The 23,137-nt window shown below is 37.4% G+C and overlaps 1 protein-coding gene across 1 annotated transcript in view; it reads right to left on the bottom strand.

Annotated features, from left to right (window-relative positions):
• Window positions 1–17,884, bottom strand: part of LOC120634500 (potassium voltage-gated channel protein Shal) — a 95,672-nt gene extending 77,788 nt beyond the window's left edge. Inside the window, exon 1 of the mRNA XM_039905158.1 lies at window positions 16,760–17,884. Coding sequence (XP_039761092.1) covers window positions 16,760–17,874 — 1,115 coding nt within the window. The 5' untranslated portion in view covers window positions 17,875–17,884. The remainder of the gene's footprint in view (window positions 1–16,759) is intronic.
• Between the last annotated feature and the right edge of the window lie 5,253 nt (window positions 17,885–23,137).

Genomic DNA, 23,137 nt, shown 5'->3' with positions numbered 1-23,137 from the left:
CTACTACAAAAAGTACTAAAATGTAAAAACTACTAGATATTAGTACTAAAATGTGAAAACTACTATTAGTACTAAATGTAAAAGTACTTTTAGTAGTACTAAAAGTATTTTTCACATCAAAACGATTCAAGCATCAATTATTAGAAGGCATTGACCCCGGATTAATTAGAACAACGACCAGGGTTTCAGAAAATACTAAGGGTATCACACACTAGACACCAGCGAGACAAAAGTTGTCACGAAGCGCCGAAGATGACCGAGCCAATCAACTGGACGCCTGCCAACTCGCTCTGAAACTACATTAGCTAATAACAGTTGCCGGAAACGTTGATTCTGACATTAATACGCATCACGCAACTGTAGGTAAACTTTCGACTAATCGTTTACTATTACGCAGTTATACCTCCAGTTATGCACCAATAGTAACCATGTGTGTATGGTTAAAACTAGTGGTTAGGACTTCGGCTTCTTGGGGCGTTTGAATTCCAGCACGCAGCAGTATCTTTTCCATGCTATGTGCGTTTTAAGCGATTTAAATATCACTTGCTTCAACCGTGAAGGAAAACATCGTGAGGAAACCTGAGTTCATCATATTGTTCTCAAAAGAGTGTGGAATCCACCAATCCACACTTGGCCAGCGTAATGGACTACGGCCTTAAGCCTACCTCATTGTTGGAGACCCGGGCTCCTGGCTGATAATAGTAAAAACATATCTTTTTTAGTTACAAAAAGGTTTTTATATTTAAAGACGTATAAACATTTGACCATAGAGCATAGAGCTGTTTAGAACGAGTGGGTTAAATAGGGATTCCTTCTACAGACCAGCTTGCAATGAAGAACATAATTTAAGTTGTTAGTGTTGATAAAGCTATATTTTATTTTATTACGGGTATGTTAGTTTACGGATTTTGTATGGTATCCTCTCCATACCATTAATATGTTAATTAACTACAGTTTGGCTTTTCTCCAAGAGTGAGCATATTCAATACAATTTGGGAGGCGTTCAGGAAATTTGCATTTTGTTTTTTCTTCCTATGACCTTGACGCAGTGGAATGCTAAACTCACTTACGCTAACTCTTGTATGGTTTATTGTTACGACTTAAATTGTATAGATTGATGAGTCATATAATTTATCTAAACTGTGGAATCATCCATTTCTAATGATTCTCCACTTATTATTACATTTTTATCCACTTTCTTCATATTTGCTTATATACGCTACGCCATAAACATGATGTGACGTCACTACAAGATTTATTTATATAGAATTGCTTTAATAGTACTATTTTGCTTTATATAATTCATAATAATTCTTATATTTAATGTTTTTCCGAATAGAATAATAACTATATATTTTGTGAAATAAATTACCGGAAACTAATATCGTAAAATATTATTATTCGTTCGTTTTGTTGTCAACATTGTGAACGGTACCTGAGCTGTACAAAAGTAGAAGCATTACCTTCTCAAGCATTCATTCTGTATCAAGTAATTGTAGGCGTTTCTGCTAGATTATATGTCAAATGTAATAAGTGAAAACTAGTATTATTCCAAGTCCTGACCTCACGTTCTCCAACATGTGATAAATTCTACACACTATATTTTATTTGCGTTCAAAACTAAGTTATTGACAGTCAACCAGTGAGATATATGCGACATTGCACGGTTTAGATCGTCAGAATTGTCTTTAATTCAGTCCGTCTTATAAATTAAAGATGTATCATCTGCAAGCAGTACAAATTCAAATTCAAAAATGTTTTATTCATGTAGACCTTATTACAGGCACTTATGAAGCGTTAATACATTTAACATGTTACACTAATGTTAGTGATGGTGATAACTGCATTCGATAACTTAAAACTAAAGCTAGGAGGGTTCCAAATGCGCCCTGGTCTGAGAAGAGCCTACAACAAAGTTATCCAATGTCGCAAGTATTACTGCAACGCTTACTTTGAGGCTAGATGGCGATGTATGTATTGTCGGTAGTATATTTTGTATAGGTCATTGTCGTAGTATATTTTGTATAGGTCATTGTCGTAGTATATTTTGTACATCAGAAGGGAGATTGTTCCACAATTTGCAAATGCGCGGTAGAAATGATCTGGTATTGCGAAAAGTAGAAGAATACCAGGCGCCCAGATGAGGATGGATGGAATTTATTTCTCCGGCGTCAGGGGAGATAAATAGTATGAATTCCCATATCGACTTTTCCGGGGATTGAACCTGGGAAATTTCACTTATAAAACTTCAGCACTCACTGTAGTCTGCTGAAAATTTACAATTCAAAATTCATTTATTTCAAGTACGTCTACTTTAGAAACGTCAAGTTTATTGTGACCCCACCACCAGTTCGGAAAGCAGATTGTACCGACGAGAGCCGGCAAGAAACTCAGTAGTTGCTCTTTTCCAACATCAACATTTACAATCAATTTTCTATCTTACGGAAGATGAGAGCAAAACTGGCTGCTTTCAATCTACCTTGTCATTAAGAAATTTATGAAATGTATAGTAACCTCGCTGTATTAGTATCTACCTGGTCACTAATGTCTGAGGTCGTCAAAAGCCTTATCAACCGATAAATGTTTGACCCAAACAAAGAATTGAACCCTCGTCATACGTATATTCCACCCCCTAGACCAGCGAGTCAGTAATTAATAATTAAAATGTATTACTTTTCCTTTTAGGTTTTGCGTTAAGCACGAAATGTCACCTAGTTTAAAAATAACTTTACAATTGTAAGGTCAGTTTAATGTTAGCGATTTCTACATGCAATATAAAATGATTTAATGCGAAGGACGGTGTGAGGTTTGACCTACTTGCGGTAGTGTATCAAAGGAAATATTATATTTATAAGGACGCCTTTAAGTTGGTGATAATATTAGTATGGATTGCTTAGATAGCGGTAATATCCCAGAGTGAAGGACAACCAGTAATTGTTAGGAGACCAAAAGTTGCATAGAAAAGAATAGAATAGAATAGAAAAAAACTTTATTGCAACACAACAAAAAAAGGAAAATACAAGGAAAACAGTAATAGTACTTAGTGCTAGGGTGCAAAGGCAAAAAAAAGTTCTTTACAGCTTTCCCAGTATGTTTGTCGAACCCTCCTACTTTATTTTACCGTGACCGTTGCCGTTACGTTATTACTTCCCGTGGGGAAGCAAGAAATTCGACGATGTCATATTTATTTATTTATTTATTTTATTTATACTCTTTATTTGCACACAAATAAAAAAATTAGAAGAAGAATAAAAGAAAACACAGACAGAAGAAGTATACAAAAGGCGGCCTTATCGCTTTGTAGCGATCTCTTCCAGGCAACCTTAGGATAAGGAAAACAAAAGGATAACATACATTTAGTTGTGTACAACAAAATATAAATGTCGCTGTGTAGTATAAAACCCTCCCGGAACCCCCCTCAAATAAAATAGCTAGCTAAAGTGGTTGGGAGGTTATGTAAATTGTGCATAACTGCATTAACCCCGGGTTGATGAACTAAACCTTGTTACGCGCGCAGTTAAGAGATTATATTAAGTGCAACGGCTAACATATAAATTATGCCGGGTTTCACTAACGTCCAAGGCAATGCCAAAATAAGTTATAAATAAATATATATATACTACAACACACATCGCCATCTAGTCCCAAAGTAAGCGTAGCTTGTGTTATGGGTACTAGGATAACTGATGAATAATTTTATGAATAACTAGCGTACCCAGCCCGCTTCGTTGGGCTAGATTTTGCTTTATTTTATTTAAACAATAAACTTACATCATAAAATTTTTAATTTAAGTCTCATAATATATTAAATCATTTATTTCTCTCCGTATTCATTCTCGTGTATTCTCTTCTCGAGCGGGTGAAGATCATTATCTACACCCATGTACACCCAACAATAGAATATCATCATAGTAAATAAAAGCTGTATTTGACAGTTCAAAAATAGGAGTGCTCCGATCGTAACCAAACTTGAAACTGAAAGTTTCATTGAAATCGGTTTAGCCGTTTCGTAGCCTATACGGAACTACTCACACACATTTTATTTATATAGATAAGAAGATATACATAAATACTTATGATATACAGACAAACACCCAGCACTGAATAATATTTATGTTCATCACACAAATATTTTCCAGTTGTGGGAACCCACAGCCTTTGTCTTAGAAATCAGGGTCACTGCCACTGCGCCAGTCGGTCGCCCTAATCTAAAGATATATATACCTTACCAATAGATATCACCTAAGAGTTGGTGAAACGTTTATTTCTGTAGACGTTGCCGAAATCATTAGGCATTTAAGCAATTCCTGGGTTACGTGAAAACGAGTATAAGTCTCATATCATCAAATTCAAAATTCAAATTCAAAATTCATTTATTTCAAGTAGGCCTAATATAAGCACTTTTGAAACGTCAAGTCTGTCTGTTTGTAGTGATTCTACCACCGGTTCGGAAGGCAGATTCTACCGAGAAGAAGCCGGCAAGAAACTCAGCAGTTGCTCTTTTCCAACATCAACAATTTACATTTTGTATTTTAACATTCATTTTTCTATCTTGTGAGAGCTGAAAGCGGAGCCGGATGCTTCCAAGCAACCTTATCATTAAAAAAATCATCAATTGTATAGTAACCTCGCTCTAATAAATGTGTTTTAACAAATTCTTTAAACTTGTGCATTGGCAGGTCCAAAATCACCTTAGGAATCATATTATAAAAGCGTATACTCAATCCCACAAATGATCCCTGTACCTTACGCAGACGATATGCAGATGACACTAATAAATCAATAGACAAGAAAACATCAATAGCTTATAACAGTGCAGTGCTGGAGTAAAGTCCTCACGCAATGGGATGATTGCACCAAATCAACAGGCTAAGCAGACGGGTTGGTGACCGCAGTAGATGGTCATAGTGGCACAAAGGACGCTGCTGTCCGTAGCAGATGGATGGATGGCGTGTGAAAACGCATCCATAATATATACTATACATACTATAATCCCTATCCCTACTAATATTATAAATGTCATTGTAAGTTTGTTTGTTACGCTTTCACGCAAAAACTACTTAACCGATCCTCATGAAACTTTGTACACATATTTTTAGAAGTGTTAGAAGTATTATAGGATACTTTTTATCCTGACATTAAGCTCGGTTCCTTTGGGAGAGGGGATAAAAGTCTTTGACGATTTTACACCATAACTCCGACAAATTATAACCGATTTAAATAATACTACTATTAGATAATATACTATTATAGTATAAGTTATTATTATATTATTATTTTTCCCAATCTTTGTGTAGATTTAATGAATGTGGTTGGAGATAGAGGACAGAGCTCCTCAGAGGACAGCAGCAAACCTCTCATTAAAGGCTTAGCGATACTGAATACTTAAAATTATTTTAGAACTACAACTAAATTGAATGCAAAAAACAAAATCAAATGCAGACGAAATCGCGGGCAACCGCTAGTATTATTTATGTGTAAGTGTGTTTGTTTGTCCATCAAAAACGCAGCAACAGAGCAATTAATTGATGTGAATTTTTGCATAGACATAGTTTATAAAGACAAACAAACAAAAACTAATTTGATTAGTTACGAGGCCGGAGAGTGACGTGAGCTACTTTTGGTCCTGGAAAAACATCGTGCTCCCATAAGTCCTTCACTCACATCCTAACAAATAACCAAACGACTTTATTTTACGCACAGAAATAGTTGAAAGGACGCGGAATAAAGGAGACAAGAGCGTGATTAAAAAGTGCACTGTTGTCTATTCATGATGGGTGTCCCATAAACAGAGAAGCACTTAGCAGGGTGTGCCAACAATGTCAGACGTGGGTGTAAAGTCTAATGTGCCTATCATATGGTGAAAATAACAAAGAATCATTAAAATATTTTATTTATCAAATGGGAAAAAAATCTTTTGACGCGTACGTTAGATAAAATAATGTATATGCGGTAGTGAGAGGATGGCAATAAATACATTAATTAACTTTAAACTAAAGCTATGAGGGTTTCTAAATAATAGTTGAGAACCGCGGGTATTCAGCGGATTACGTCAGTAGCCGCTTTTAAGCCCAAAGAGCCCCCAGAATGCCATAATTCGTCGACAAATAACTAATAAAAGTTTCGTCCGACTCAAGAATCCTTAACAATGTAGTGACTATTGAATAGAAGCAGGCGTTACTTTGCGGAAATTCATAACATATTATAAAAATTAAGCTAAATTTGCTATACTCCGCGAACAGCAGCGGAATCTGTATGGTGTAATTTATAATTACTTCAATCCGTATACTCCACACCAAACAGATCTTCGGCAATTTACCCTCTACGCACGTTTCGCTCTCTTACAGGCAACCTTTGTAGAAAGGACTTAGAGCAAGAGAACGGGATCGTGCTCTTACTTCATAGCTCAACATTAACTAGACTTTGAGATGGTGATAACAAAAAAAACCTGGCTAAGTTTACTGTGGGCTCTTCTTCCCTCCGTTTAGCTTTAGTTTTAAGTTAAAAAATGCAGTTATCACCATCACTACTAACATTAGTGTAACGAGTTAAATGTATGGACGCTTCATAAGTGCCTGTAATAAGGTCTACATGAATAAAACATTTTTGAATTTGTATTTGAATTTGATTCCATTTAAACCGGTTATCAGGTGTAAGAAGACTCTGCAATCACCTCTGGCGCTGTGTTCTCGTGAAAAATGGAATTAAACAACTGCTGTACGATTTTAGGTATCGGTTTATATACCTATTGCTGTGATTACGTTACGATTTACCTATTGCTGTGATTACGTCATCACCTAGCGGCTTACTGTTCATAGATTACTTGAGAGCCATATAACAAAATATACTTAAATAATTTTAAGCTAATACACACAAATTAAATTCTGTTTACAAATTTATATATTGCAGCAAGCAATATTCAAAATAATTGAAGTTTGCTTTTATATATAACTTAATATTATTAATCCAGATTTGCAAAAAGGACGGGGTGTTATAAGTTTGACGTGTCTCTGAGTGTTTGATACTGTCTGTGGCAATGTATTTCACTATACTGGACACTGACAATCGACCTGATCCACAAATTTAAAGTCATGTAAAGTCGCGCTTTGCTTTAATGGAGGTTAAGTAAGTTGCGGGTAAGACATGGAGTACTCTTGCAAGGGACAGGTGCAAATGGAAAAATATGGAGGAGGCGTTTACCGCCGCTGGCGGTCCTTACGTAAATTAGATAGTATAAGTACAATAAGGGCAATATATTACTTAGCTATGAAAACATTAAAATAGAAAATAAGAATTTAGGATTAAGGAAAATTGTATTTAACTCTATTATATTTAGCCAGTAAGGTACTTAATTGTAAGGAATGTAAATAAAGCTTTATTATTATTATTATTATAAAGTCGTGCTATGCAGAGAGCTATGTTGGGAGTCTCTCTTCGGGATAGCATTCGAAACGCCGAAATCCGTAGAAGCACAAAGCTCACCGACATAGCTCAAAGGATAAGCAAGTTGAAGTGGCAGTGGGCGGGCATGTCTGTCGTAAGACCGCTGGCCGTTGGGGCAGACGTGTTCTGGAGTGGGGACCGCGAATCGGTAAGCGCAGTGTGGGTCGACCTCCAGCCCGCTGAACAGATGACCTTAAAAAGGTGGCTGGAAGCGGCTGAATGAGAAAGGCGGAGGACCGTGTGTGGTGGCGCGCTCTTGGAAAGGCTTATGTTCAGCAGTGGACGCTTGCAGGCTGTTGATGATCATACACTATGGCAAATTTAGAATCCAAGATGGCCTCCAACCACAAAATAGCGAATTACACTTTTGATTTTGGAACTTCATGAAAGTTTATAAAGTTATATTGAACAAAGTATGTAATCCGCCATACTATACGGCGAAAGCTACCGACTCATCCATTTTTCACCAAAAAAAAACAAAATGAGACTCCGTTCATCCGCTTGGAGCTACAATGCCACAGACAGGCACTCACACACACACAAACACGTCAAACTTATAACAATGCGTCGTATTTGCGTAGGGGGTTAAAAACAAAGGAGAAAATTGTTGAGTTGTTGAAATATTCAAGTAGGTTGTGTAACATATTTGTTGTTAGGTACGATAGTAGGTCGCGCTGTTTGGAACAATGAACGCAACAGACAGACTGTCGCCGGACCCACCTTTTACGACCCCTGGTCTGATTCACAGACGATGTAAACATCCAGACGACGAACTTAAGTGGTTATATTATCATATCATATCGATTGTACTGTATGTCGGATCGTGAGCTAAGTGAGCGCTAAAAGTATGTGTATTTATATCTATTTTGTCTTACGTGACCTTTATATTTTATTTATTATTTATGTGATATAGATCGTGATTACAAACATAAATTGGAAAATTCAAAATTGCACGCCTCATAATCTCATTCATTACAATAAAATTGAGATTATTTGTAAATAATAATGAAAGTATTATCTAATTATATCTACCGTAAAAAGTAATAGGCTTCTATTCTTTAAAATCCTGAAGCCTATAAAAAAAAAACAAATCGATAAGTGAAGTATTTCGTTCGTTATCGTGACCACAAGATACGGGATCCACACATACAGACACACGGACGTCCAAGACAGAACTTTTTAAACATTTTTTTAATTAGTTTAAATAATAAAAAGAGATTAAAAAATATCATGAGTGTTAAAAATAGTGTATTTTCTCAACATTTGTCTATTTACATTCACTTATAAGAGTAATAAAGAATTAAAAAGAGACATTGTAAGTTGAAGAATCACTCGGTGAGCGTAAACTGACAGTAATACCCACCTCAACGCTTCGCTTATGAGGCGTGCAATAAATTCAAATTCAAAATTTCTTTATTCATGTAGGCCTATCACAGGCACTTTTGCCTAATGCCATAATTGTAAGGGGATGGTGATAACTTCGTTCGCTAAAACCTAAAGCTACGAGGGTTCCAAACGCGCCCTGGTCTAAGAAGAGCCCACAACTAACTTAACTGGGTATTTTGTTATCACCATCTCGCAGTAAATTTATATTAAGCTATGAAGTTAGAGCAATTCACACCCAAGCTTTTTTATCGTTTGAGTAATCTATAACATATATTAGGAAGATAGAATATAAGAAGTGTAAAACGGAAATCTTATCTCTATAAGAGATCTCTTCCAGCCACCCGTGTACAGTGAGCAAGATTATTTTATAAGGTCAAAGAAAGTTACAATATACAAATTGATAACTACTAAAAATATACAATATCTTATATCTTTAAACGAGCAATTCTTGTATATATATATATATATATATATATAATTGGAATCTCGGAATCGGCTCCAACGATTTTCATGAAATTTAGTATACCTAGGGGGTTTCGGGGGCGATAAAGCGATCTAGCTAGGATTCATTTTTAGAAAATGTCATTTTATTTGTGTTTTCCGGTAATCGATTATTGGTGCAACGAAGTTGCACGGGTCAGCTAGTATATCTTTATATTAACAAGATTCTACATACTAGTACTGTAGTACATAAATAATTGGAAAAAACTTACATCATCATATCGACCCATTACCGCCCCATTAAAGGCCACGGGTCCCTACCCCACCCCCTTTTTGAAAAGGGGTTAAGGCCGTAGTCCACCACGCTGGCCCAGTGCTGATTGGTGGACTCCACATACCTTTGAGAAAAATATGTAGATCTCTCAGGCATGCAGGATGACGATGTTTTCCTTCACCGTCGAAGCAACTGATATTTGTAATAACTTAAAACGCACATAACTTGGAAAAGTGCGTGCGTGCTGGGATTTGAACTCGGCACCCCGAAAGTGAAGTCGAGCTCATACCCACATCGCTATCACCATATGATATGATGATAAATAAATAAATAAATAAATATACTACGACAATACACACATCGCCATCTAGTCCCAAAGAAAGCGTAGCTTGTGTTATGGGTACTGAGATAGCTGATGAATATTTTTTTATGAATATAATACACATAAATACTTATAATATACAGATAAACACCCAGACACTGAAAAACATTCATGTTCATCACACAAACATTTTCCAGTTGTGGGAATCGAACCCACAACCTTGGACTCAGAAAGCAGGGTCGCTGCCCACTGTGCCACTCGGCCGTCGGATGATGATGTGATGATGGTGTTATTTGGATACCAGTACGATTAAAAAAACTTAACGCTTAGCTTCTGATTAATTGAGTAAGGTGTAGACGCTGCAGTATGTAGCAGTACGCTGTGTTCCGTGATTCTCGCGAGCGAAGCCGCGGGACACATCTAGTAAAAAATATTTTACAATCACTAGACTACAAAAACCGTTAAAAAGTAAATATTTTGCGATATAAAGTCACCAATTTCTTTACAAACAAGTAAAACCCTTTCCCTTTCGCGGACAAAAGCAGACCCTTGATCGGACATTGATAAATTTGATCTAATACTTACGTATACGTACTTAGGGGTCTAATGTAAAAGTCATTAATGGGACCCTATATGGCTTTACGAAATTTGATTGTGTTTGCGAAGGCTTTAATATAACATATAATATACTAGCTTCTCTACTAGCAAGAAAGAGATTAATAACAATAAATTAAAATTGAGGTAAAATAATTAATACATTTCATAAGAGTCCACCAATCCGCAATGGGCCAGGGTGGTGGACTACGGCCAATAACAATACCAACTAATTATATTTCTTAACTTTCGTACATAAATAGAAACTTCCTTTTTAAACTGCATCTGCATAAACAGTCTTATTGGATTCATATTCCCCGGCTAATGAAATATGCCCCACTTCTCTCCAAGAGAGAGATTAAGAGTTTTAACCCTCCACGCTGCTCTCTTTAACCCCTTCTTACTGTGGGGACCCGTGCCCTGTTGTGGGCCGGTATTGGGTTGATATGATGATGAAGCTTACTCAACAAACACTTTTGAAACGTCAAGTCTGTTCAAACAAAGCGTTTCTTACGTGTTCATAGGATATCAACTATGTTAAAGTGCAGATCCTTAAGATGCCTCGCAGTTCAATGGGAACAAGTTTGGTGGGAGCTAGAATAAATAAATCAATCACCATCATCAGCAATTACGGCCCCAATAAAGGAGCGAAGCTGAATTGGCAATGGGCGGGGCTCATCGCTGGGAGAACCGGTCGTTCTTGGGGTTCCAAGGTGCTGGAATTACGACCCCGCACTGGTTAACGCTCAGTATTGCCCGGACCTCAACAAAGTGGACAGATAACAAACGATTCTTCGAAACCACTTTAAACAAACAAATTCAAATTCAAAATTTATTTGTTCATGTGGCCATTTGGCCTATCACAGGCACTCATGAAGCGTTCATTCATATATGTTTACATAATTGTAATGGGATGGTGATAGCTTCGTTCGCCAAATTAAACCTAAAGCTACCAGGGTTCCAAACGCGCCCTGGTCTAAGAAAAGCCCATAACAAACTTAGCGGCTCAGGACCGTATATTTTGGAACTCCCTACACAAGACCTAATTGTAGAGATCGCCATATTGCATATGCATCGTCGTAACGAGTTTTCTTTAATTTTTATGTGATGAACAATAAAAGTGTATTCATTTATTCATTCATTAAAAAGACCTATGTTTAGCAGTTGACGTCAATCGGTGGAAGTGATGATGATGAAGAAAGAGCGCAGATCTCCAGTCCCCTCAGCAGTGGCGTGCACGACATAAATATACATAAGCACTGCATACCCAAATTATTTTACATAACTCGTATTGAAGGGGAATTTTTCCATTTCAAGCCATGTACCTGATTTATGGTCTGGTCGAAAACCTTGTGCACGCCACTGCCCCTCAGTATGAGAAGCGCGTGGCTGTAATAGAAATTTTACACGCCCTTCAGAACAATATGGAGAGCCACCTCACAATGTTATCCTTCACCGTTAAAGCGTGATATTTAAATGATAAAAAAACGCAAATAACTCCGAAAAATTAGTGGTGCGTCCGGGAATCGAAATATGTCCCTATTAAAGGAAAATCCAAGAAGATTCTTCAGGTCCAATACATTTTAATCGGGATGTTTTCAATTTAAAAATCTAAAAGCACACATATTTAGCATTTGTACAAGTCGTTTAATACTATAAAATATTTATACAAATAAATATTGCAGCGATTATAAAATGTACTGAGTGTTAAACAATTTCTGGCAACGAGGAAAATTGGCAGTCATATTATTTCCAGCTGCGAAAACTTTTCTGTTACAAATACGAAAAAATCATAAAAACATTGCAGCGCTTCAGCAAAACAGGTGTCACGTAAATAGAGTGCTTAGTTTCTTCAAAGAAGAAGACAGTGGAAATAAATCAACGGTAATGTCATCTCCTTCCCCGTTCTACCACAGAACAGCGAGACACCGTGAGCGGTGGCACTCTTATGTGGTTGATATTCAACACGCACGAAACGTTTTGTATCCACGTTTCTGATACGTACCGCTAAGATGTGAAACGACCTCCCGGTAACTGTGTTTCCTGCCACGTATAATTTGAGAACCTTCAATGCTAGAGTGAATAAGCTTTATCTAGGCAAGCGTGCTCCAACCTAGTCCTCATCATTGCTTTCTAACGGGCATGATTGTCGTCAAGCGCTGGCCTATCATAAATAAAAAAAAAAAGACTGTAACAGTCCACTGCTGGACTAAAGTCCTCCAACGGAAGGGTTTTGCCCATAATCATAGTAATGCAAGTACTAGATACCGCCATGTACATAATTAAGATCATAAAGAGACCGTGTACACGACTAATATCGAAGCACCAAAAACCACTCCACTTTAGTAGTATATCTCGAACAAACGGTTACTACATACCATTTAGCAGTTGACACTTGACAGTAATTATTTACCTCTAATGCTTTAAACATTTATCATAAAATGGGAAAATAGGAAAAAGTTAGCCAGCCTTCCACGGAAGTAAAGCGCGTTTCACTGTTTTTGGACAAACAGTTTCTTCAATCCTTATACTCCGCACCAAACAGAATGAATAATTGTTAAGTCAAATTTTTATTTTCATTACGCTTTTACAACATGATTCCTAAGGAAATTCTTGACCTACCAATGCATACATTTAAAAAATGTGTAAAAACGCATCTAGTACAGCGAGGTTACTATACATTTGATGAATTCCTCAATGACAAGGTAGAATGGAAGCAGCCAGCCTCGCTCTCATCTCCCGCAAGATAGCAAAATGATTGTAAATGTTGATGTTGGAAAAGAGCAACTACTGAGTTTCTTGCCGGCTCTTCTCGGTAGAATCTGCTTTCCGAACCGGTGGTAGAGTCACACAAACATACATACTTGACGTTTCAAAAGTGCTTATAAAGTAGGCCTACTTGAAATAAATGAATTTGAATTTGAATTTTGAATTTGAATTGTAAAGTCAACATCTCCTGAAGATGCTCCGGTTTTGGAGCGAAACTTACGAAGATCTGTTGGGTGCGAGTATAAGGATTGAAGAAATTATTAATTACACCATACAGATTCTCCTGCTGTTCGCGGATTATAGCAAATTAAGCTTAATTTTCATAACATATTATGGATTTCCGCAAAGTAACGCCTGCTTCTATCCAATAGACATGACAGCAGTACTTTCCCAAATGAGCTCTACGGCAACATAAATACTTTACCCTCCCGTAACATATCATTACAAGTCGTCTTTTATGTAATAAACTATAGTGGTTTTTGACAGCTTTCTTAAATATATAAAGTGACTTAGACTGCCTTATGTCGAATGGGAGCGCATTCCACAGCTCTATGGCTTGTACTGTAAACGAGTGCTCGTAGAACTCAGGCATTTTCAGAGTCAGCGCGCGACACGATCTTAAATCGGATTGCACTCCCAGAAAAGTGAACTTTTCCTTAAAATAGGAAGGAGTTTTTAAATGAATTTTGAATTTAGATTTAACGCACAATTGCCAGTGGCGTGCTCTGGGTTTCTTACCTGAGTACGCATACGTACGTAGGAAAATTGCATAAAATGGCAAAAATCCTCCATATTTAAATTTTAGGGTCCCAGTACCTCTGACTCTTCTAAGTTAAGTGCGTTTCATAAGCAGTCAGCTCCGCTCTCAACTCCCGCAAGATAGAAAAATTGTAAATGTTGATGTTGGAAAAGAGCAACTGCTGAGTTTCTTGCCGGCTTCTTCTCGGTAGAATCCGCCTTCCGAACTGGTGGTAGAGTCACTACAAACATACAGACTTGATGTTTCAAAAGTGCTAATATTAGGCCTACTTGAATTAAATGAATTTTGAATTTGAATTTAGAATAAGAGTTAGCGGTGGAGATACCCTATGTGGTCGCGTGCGGAATGTTTGGAATTACTTTACGTTGCATATTTGTACCAAAGTTTGAACTTTATCCCATGCGATAATATGTGTAAACTTTGGTGCATGTTTTTAATGTTGTTCTATGTAGCGTAATTCTGTTTTGGTAATGTTTTCTACCCAACTGCGAAAAAAGTAGGGTTATGTTTTTCGAGTGTATGTATGTATGTTTGTATTTATTTAATATTATTCATTTATATTCATAATTATAAATTAGAACGGCCTAATTCCAAAAAGTTTAATTAAAAAAGATATAATAAAGAATAGTATGGAGCCTAGACGGCTTGTCATATTTTTATGAGAGTGGTGTCAATAGATTCGTCTTTGTCGTGAGACATACAAATTTAAAAACACAAAAAAGAACACAAAAAAATATTTAAAAAAATCGACTGCGTCAATATCAAGAGACCGAGGCGTGTGGTGGACTACGGTCTAAACCATTCTCATTCTAAAAGGAGACACGTGCCGTATAGTGGGCCGTTAATCGGTTGATATTATGAATGTAAATAACGCAACAATTGTACCTACTGCAGTACTACATAACAAATTAAAAACTCAAAAACATTAAACATTCGCTACATATTTTACATACACAACTAAAACAAACAATCGTTAAAGTGAAAACAAATAAAACTATTTGGTAAATATATCCGCATCAAATAAAAATCACGACAATCAAAAAGTTGAAATAACATAAATGTAGAGCGATCCATTTTACGTTCAAATAAAAGTCTAACGTCGCAATTTTCCCGCTTCAAAAGAGTTTACGTGCCAACGTTCGCGTTCACAAATGAAAAGGCAATTAAAACGAGCACGCAGCATCAATATTTCATGCTTTAAGCCCTTTATGGAGGGAAATCTTCGACGCCATGACACTCATTTACGCGCGTAAATGTTTAATGGCGCTGACAGGTGACTGCCAAAAAGGTGGAGGTCATTAATACGGTGTGTTTTTTTATTTCCCCTAAAGTCGATTACTCTCACGCTTCGTCGTTACTAGGCCAATTTGTGTGTATTTTCTTTATTCAGCACTGGAATAGGGTCACTCGTTTAAATAGTTTTTTTTTAATAGTATTAAATGTGAGTTCCTTGAAAAACTGTTTTGTTGACACGGTTGTCGCAAATCAAAGAGCGAAATTGCTAACATAATATATCAATATATTTTGTAATAGAAATAAAGGATTTTACTGATTATTAAATTTTTTTAATAAAAAGATTAACCTGATTAACCAAACCTAACCTGGACAGCATTTTAATTGTTATGTATTAAAAGCGACCTAGTTTTAGCCTTTCAAAATTACTGTACGACACCAAGAGCTACTTACAAAAAGAAATTCGTTTGAACACGTAGTTTGAAGTTTATCGTTACTCAAACACGCCTGACTTCTAAACAATTAGTTGGATTTTAGCTACAAAGAAAATGTATTAGTTTTCTTTGAAGCTTGTTTTAAAGTTATGTTTTTATCATTGTTGTTTTAATAAATATTAAGTGTAGTAAATAAACTAAACTCCAGCCGATTTTTACGTTTATCCATTATATTTATTACGACAAGATCGTTATTTTTGTCTTTTCACTTATAAGTCGACTGTCCATAAAGTTGTAACTCAGCATGCTTTAATAAAGTAATCCTTAATATGTTTAAAAATAACATTTAATAATTTAAAATTTGTATTTCAAGGTCAAAATCTGGAACATTATGACTATAATTTTGCATTTTACTCTTTGTACTAAGACTAATAGGAGATGTGAGAAGATCTTGTACTAATAAAAGTATATTTAGGGGACAACTAAAAGAACGACCTACTAGGAATCCAAGCAAATAAGAAGAAAGCAAACGTCCCGTGACTGATCTCCAACCCTTTGGTCAGATTAACTAAGAGAGACGGTCGCCCGTACCTTCTATAAGGCAATACCAATGGCCAAAGACAGGACCCGATGGAGAGAGATCACGATCTTCAGTCATAAGGGACCAACTAAAGAAAGAGACTAAGAATCCATGGATCGATGAAGACTTCCAAACTCTCGGAAGGTTCTATCGGAATGAAAAGGCATATTCTGGTAACAGATTGCAATATCTGCTTTGCGTGAGCTGAACCAACAAGGTACTCCTTCTGTGGCTATGTTTAAACATCCTAACAATGAGAGCGGGAGACATGTCTTAATTGACGATCGCTCAATCATCGACTCGCTTTTATGATCAGCTTTGGCTGTGTTATGGGTGGTATGGTCATGGCCACTAAGAACATAAATATTTAGAAAGAAGGCACAACAAGTGAAGACTTCTTTTAGATCGAGTTTGATTTTGAACAAAATCAGTATATATTTCGTTGTCACCAAAAGATCCAGAGCACTGAATACGTTATATCACAGTTACTAATCGTTAAGTTAAGATAAAATGAAGTACTCACCCAAGTGTAGTCATAGTGACTATGGTGTACCAGAAGGCAGCTGGAATGGAAGTGAAGTTTGTGTCCTGTTCATTCTTCTCCGCGTAGAACATCACTGTGGCGAATATTATGATAGCCATTGCCAACGAGAACACGAGGAATCCAAGTTCGCTGGCGCAAGACTTCAGTGTATACCCGAGGATTCGAAGTCCTTGCGAGTGCCGCGAGAATTTGAAGATACGGAACACTCGGAACACTCTTAAGGTCACGAAAGCGCCAGACACGTCGTCGTTGTCAGTGATCCCCAGCCCGATGTAGTACGGCAAGATAGCGACGACATCTATGATAGACATGACAGATCTCACGAATTTGCAGCGATCTGGCGCTGCGAACAGCCGCAAGAGATACTCAGCTGTGAAAATCATCACGCAAGCGGTATCCAAACAAAAGAAAACTATCTTGTATCTCTCTCCGCAGGGCAGCGTGCCTGCTCTACCAGGTCTATGCCCACACGGTACCGTCTCGACGACGTTCGCCATCACAGAAACGGCAATGAAAAATCCAGTCACATAGTAAAATACTAGGGCAGCAGTCGAAGTGTGGGGGTTCTCGAAAGCCCTCCACATCTTCTGCCGCAAGTCCGTTAGCTGGGGCAGACTCTGGTCCCCAGCTTCACTGAGTTTATCGTCCATAAGTCTCTCCGCATTCTCACGTTTCCTATCCCTGTAGTCTTCATAACAACAGTCACCTATCACGTCTGGTAGAATACCGAAAAACGCGAGTTCCTCATCGTACCCAGTCAAGCATTCGTGTTTCGGGTAGTGGAGTTTACCGGTCCTATAGTAGTTCAGTATGTGTCTAAATATATCCGGGTCTCTGTCGAAGAAGTACTCCCGACTGTCCTCGTCGTAGAAGAACTCTCTCTCGGTGGAGCCGAGGAGGGAGTCGGGGTATTTCTCGAGGGTGTTCCTCCATGTCTCGAAGCGGCGGCCGGAGACGTTGATAAGGAGCTTCTCGTCCTCAGCGCGACGCCTGTCCTTGGGGACGGGCGGGGGCGGCAAAGGGTGCGTGGCGATGGGCACCCAGCCGATAGCAGCAGCGCGCGCGAACGGCAGCCATGCGGCGACCGACGCCATCGCGTGCTCACGGCGCCACCGTCGCCGCTCTACTGGGCTCCGTACCTCAGCGCCCCCCGCACCGCTCTATTTCGGGCCGCCCGCCCAGATGGCGCGGTGTTGCCGCGTTATGAACTAAAATAAACCCTCCCCTGAGTATTGCAGACGTTTTAAGTTTTATTGCAAACTCCGGAGATTTATGATGCACGTTAAAACCGAAGATTGTTTATGAAATTATTCATTCGCCGAAACTGTGGCATTGTTACGCGTGTTACATGCTTTGGCACGCCAGTAATGCACTTGCGTAAATTGTTGTGTAAACATCACCTACGTCTTTTGTCCGATGGAATTAATAATGAATAATATAACTATACGACTTCTACTGTAGTGGAAGTGCATAACTATTTTTGTTCTGTATGTGTTTTTTTTAATAAAATAAAATTATTTTGTTGTTCTATTTTTAATACCCTGCTAGACAGAATTATTTTCAGTATCACTGGATAGTCAATACCTACAGTAGATTTGCGGGACTTAGTCGAAATTCCAAAAAGTTACTAGCATATTATTATATTCAAATGTTCCTTAATGTCTAATAACTTTATGTAAAACCATCTTTCAATTAATATTATGCATATTAAAAACAAAACCTAAAAAGGACGAAAAGGAACAACGTAAAAGATTTCTGGTCCTTTTTTTAACGCGTAAGTACAATATGAGTACGTTTAATTAAACAACGGTTTAAAACTTAATCGAGTAACATAATATTCTCATCGACTACTTTAAAATTTAATAAAAAAAATTGGGTAAATTACTAATAAACTTTAGATAGAATTATTTAAGTTAACAATACAGTATTTTTTAATTTTCCCCAAAAATATTCCCCATTTAAAAGCAAACCCCTACCTTTCTAGCAACACGATCCCGGGTGAAAATGAAATACGCGTGCGCGAGTCGTGACGTCACCGTCTAATAAATTGATTTTCATCCACCTGTCCCTTTCTATCCCGTCACATTTCCCATCATTCCATCCACGTCACACACGGCGAAACGACGGTGACCTTTTTGTATATTTTTTAATCGCCATATTTTTTTTAAAAGCCTTTTGTCTGTTGTGAAAGGCCTGAGGCCCTATTTCTTTAAACGAGTCCCTTTATCTCGAGTCGTTAACGTTGCTTTTTTTTTTAATCGATTACAAATTAGCGACACTCTAATAATCTGATTATGAGAAATTAAGAATTTTAAGCAGATAACTCAATTGGACGTAGACCGCCGACATACTCGTATACCTCTACAATTCCTAGGTACTTCACTACATAGATTGACCTGAGTGGTTGCCATAGCGTAACCAGAGAAGCGGGGCGAGCACAGAGGCAAGAAATTCGGGGGGAGAAAAGCTAAAACTTTTTCCAAACACAATTTGAAACTTACCTTTTAACGTACCCAATATTTTTCTTTGAATACTATGATAGTAATAAATAAATAAAATAAATAAATATACTACGACAATACACACATCGCCATCTAGCCCCAAAGTAAGCGTAGCTTGTGTTATGGGTACTAAGATGCCTGATGAATATTTTTATGATTTATATACTCAGAATATATAAACACCCAGACACTGAAAAACATTCATGCTGATCACACAAACATTGTCCAGTAGTGGGAATCGAACCCATGGCCTTGGGCTCCGAAAGTAGGGTAAATAAATAAATAAATATACTGCGCCAATACACACGTCGCCATGTAGCCCCAAATTAAGCGTAGCTTGTGTTATGGGTACTAAGATGACTGATGAATATTTTTATGATTTATATACTCAGAATATATAAACACCCAGACACTGAAAAACATTCATGCTCATCACACAAACATTTTCCAGTAGTGGGAATCGAACCCACGGCCTTGGGCTCAGAAAGCAGGGTCGCTGCAAACTGCGCCAACCGGCTTAGCTTGGGTTTCAAAAGCGTTAGAGCTGCAGCCTCCCTTTCGGGGTGCCCAAGTTCGTTCACTCTAGCCAACCTCACCTGCTCGTGACGTCACGGTTGTGGTTGTGACAGTTTCGTCTCTTGCGTATTTTATACATATAGGCTACAATTTCGCTTGTTACTTCGTAAAAAAGTTATAAAAGTTTTAATGGAAGTGCAGCCATAGTGACAGTGTTATTTCATTTGGATGTTTTCTATAGGCTTCTATTTATTTTGGAGTAAGCTGTAAGTTTTTGATATCTGAGACGAACATTAAATATCATTCGAGTTATCACCACATCACACAGTGATGTTGAGCCATCTATTGGTAAAAGTACAAACTGCATCGCTACGAACGCCGCGCACAGCGACTTCTGCTACGTAGAATATAAAGGGGGCTACCCGGACAAGCAAAACGAGACTCTGGTGACCGATTAATGGCGGTAGCAACCATACGTTATTAGCTGGTCCAAAATACACTTTTTTTTATAAATATACTACAACAATACACACATCGCCATCTAGCCCCAAAGTAAGCGTAGCTTGTGTTATGAGTGCTAAGATGACTGATGAATATTTTTTTTATGAATAATATACATAAATACTTATAAAATACATATAAACACCCAGACAATGAAAAACATTCCTGTTCATCACACAAACATTTTCCAGTTGTGGGAATCGAACCCACGGCCGTTGACTCAGAAAGCAGGGTCGCTGCCCACTGCGCCAATCGGCCGTCATGACGAGTAACGGGCTGCAGCGATGTCGTGGCGAGGACTAGCACTGCGATCACAGACCCGCATGCCATGTATGATTAAATTATTTGCAAAATTATATAGGAACTACAAAAAAACCACAGCTCCTAGTAGCTGATGACCCCGCTTTTCCTGGCTCTGGCAGTGATTATACGACGGGTAAACTGGTGTCAAAAATTCGGTCGACCCCAAACGAGGTGCACAGAAACCGGATTATATATTTATATCCAAGGGATGACACTAATTTGGGGCTTATTACAAAAGTTTGACAAGTTTCCCGCCCAACGATGTATTGATGGTCGAATTTTACAGTAATTATATAAAGTGGGTAAATAATTAAACTTTTGATAAAAACAACAACTTGATATGTTCCCAGATACTTTATTAAATTCATTAGCATTTAAAAAAATGTGTAAATACTACTTAATTTAATTATTAATAAGTTTTCAAGAAATAAATAAAATGATACATTGTGTCGGTGTCGGGTTTTTTGATTTAAAAATACGGGTGCATTTTCTATACACTTGAGTGTTGTATGAGATTAAAACGATGTTAATATACCTCCCGGTTTCTTAGTCGTTATGAAGAGATAATAACAGTTCCCATCCATTGTTTAGAAAACCGAAAAAACGCGACAACGTCGGTGAATGAATGAATATGCTTTTAGACACTACAAAAAGTATACATACAAAAAGAAAAGTATAACAAAACAATCGATGTTGCATTCCAATAAAACTCACCTGTCTGTACTTGTAAAATTGGCAAAATGTGAAAATGGGTTAAAATATAGGTTAATGACATTAGGGCAAATGCACATTGAGTGATATCTGGTCACGCTTTTAGCTTGGCCTAGGTCAAATGTAGTTCACTGGGCTTTAGTTGGGTCATCTGTTGTTATCGATTTTTTCACTAACTGATTGTATTATTAGTGTCTCCTACCGAGGAATAGACAAACATTTTTATTCTGTTAACCATCGCCGCAAAAGCGACGGGTTGTTTGTTATAACTTAACGTGACGTATCTGTGTTTGTGTGTATGGATGTCTTTCTGTTGCATCGTATTTCCCGAACGGATCAAACGATTTTGATACTGTTTTTGTATTTTAAAGGTGAATTAGTCTGGAGTGCTTAGCTATGTTTGAAACTCGGTAAAAGGTATGATAGATGCGTAAATGTAAACAATGTTTACTATACGAGCGCTGAACTTCTTAGTGACATGATTGGTCGGAAGCAGTCGGCTTTGCATTCGATACAATATTCCTTATTTAAATTTTAAATACGCAAGTGTGATTGTTTGTATGTTTGTCCTTCACTAATTCAATAAACTTGATTTTTGGCATACAGTTGATAAGACAGAGAGTAACATAGGTATTTTATACCGAAAAAAGGTTTCCATCATCATCATCAACCCATTCCAGGCCCACTACAGGGCACGGGTTTCCACCAACAAAGAGAAGGTGTTAAGGCCGTAGTCCACCACGCAGGCTGCGGATTGGTTGACTTCACACACCTTGGAGAACATTATGGTGAACTCTCAGGTATGCAGGTTTCCTCACGATGTTTTCCTTCACCGTTGAAGCAAGTGATATTTTAATTGCTTAAAACACACATAACTTAGAAAAGTTAGAGGTGCGTGCTGGGATTCGAACTCGCATCCGTGAAAGTGAAGTCGAAGTCCTGCCATCTGGGCTATCACCACTTTAGTTCCCATATGATTTGTTAAATCCCTTCCTACTAATATTATAAATGTCAATGTAAGTTTGTTTGTTACGCTTTCACGCAAAAACTACTTAACCGATCCTCATGATACATATGCTCCTTTGTACACATATTCTTGGAAGTGTTAGTAGTAATATAGAATACTTTTTATCCCGACATTAAGCTCGGTTCCTTTGGGAGAGGGGACGAAAGTGTTTGACGATTTTACAGCATAACTCCGACAAATTATAACTTAAATAATTATTTTTGTACTATAGAGGTTGTAATAATTGTTTAATTTTTCCCAATCTTTGTTTAGATCTGATGAATGTGGTTGGAGATAGAGGACAGAACTTCTCAGAGGACAGCCGCAACCCCTCATTTAAGGCTTAGCGATACTGAATGCTTTAAATTATTTTAGAACTACAACTAAATTGAATGCCACATCGAAAAACAAAATCAAACGCAGACGAAGTCGCGGGCAACAGCTAGTAATGTAATAAAATGGACCAAGAAAGCAGGTAACAGATCAATAAATTGTTAAATGTTCATGCTGACGTAGAGCACCGGCGGCGTATTTCTCGGGATCTTCTCCGCAGAATTGGCCTTGCAAACTAGTAGTAACAAAATATTTCTCGATTATTAGCAGAACATATAAAAACGGGAATTAAAAGTATTAATTATTTTAAAACATTTCTTTTTGATCCTTTTTAAAAAATATATTTTACACTATAATTTAATGAAAAGGTTGTTAGATACATAATATATTATAAGTATTTAACTATATTATTAATAACAAAATATTCATCAGTCATCTTAGTACCCATAACACAAGCTACGCTAACTTTAGGGCTAGATGGCGATG

This window comes from Pararge aegeria, chromosome 24, assembly GCF_905163445.1.
Source record: "Pararge aegeria chromosome 24, ilParAegt1.1, whole genome shotgun sequence".
Lineage (NCBI taxonomy): Eukaryota > Metazoa > Arthropoda > Insecta > Lepidoptera > Nymphalidae > Pararge > Pararge aegeria.
Note: the sequence above shows the minus strand (reverse complement) of the source record. Positions and strands in the feature narration are given on the sequence as shown.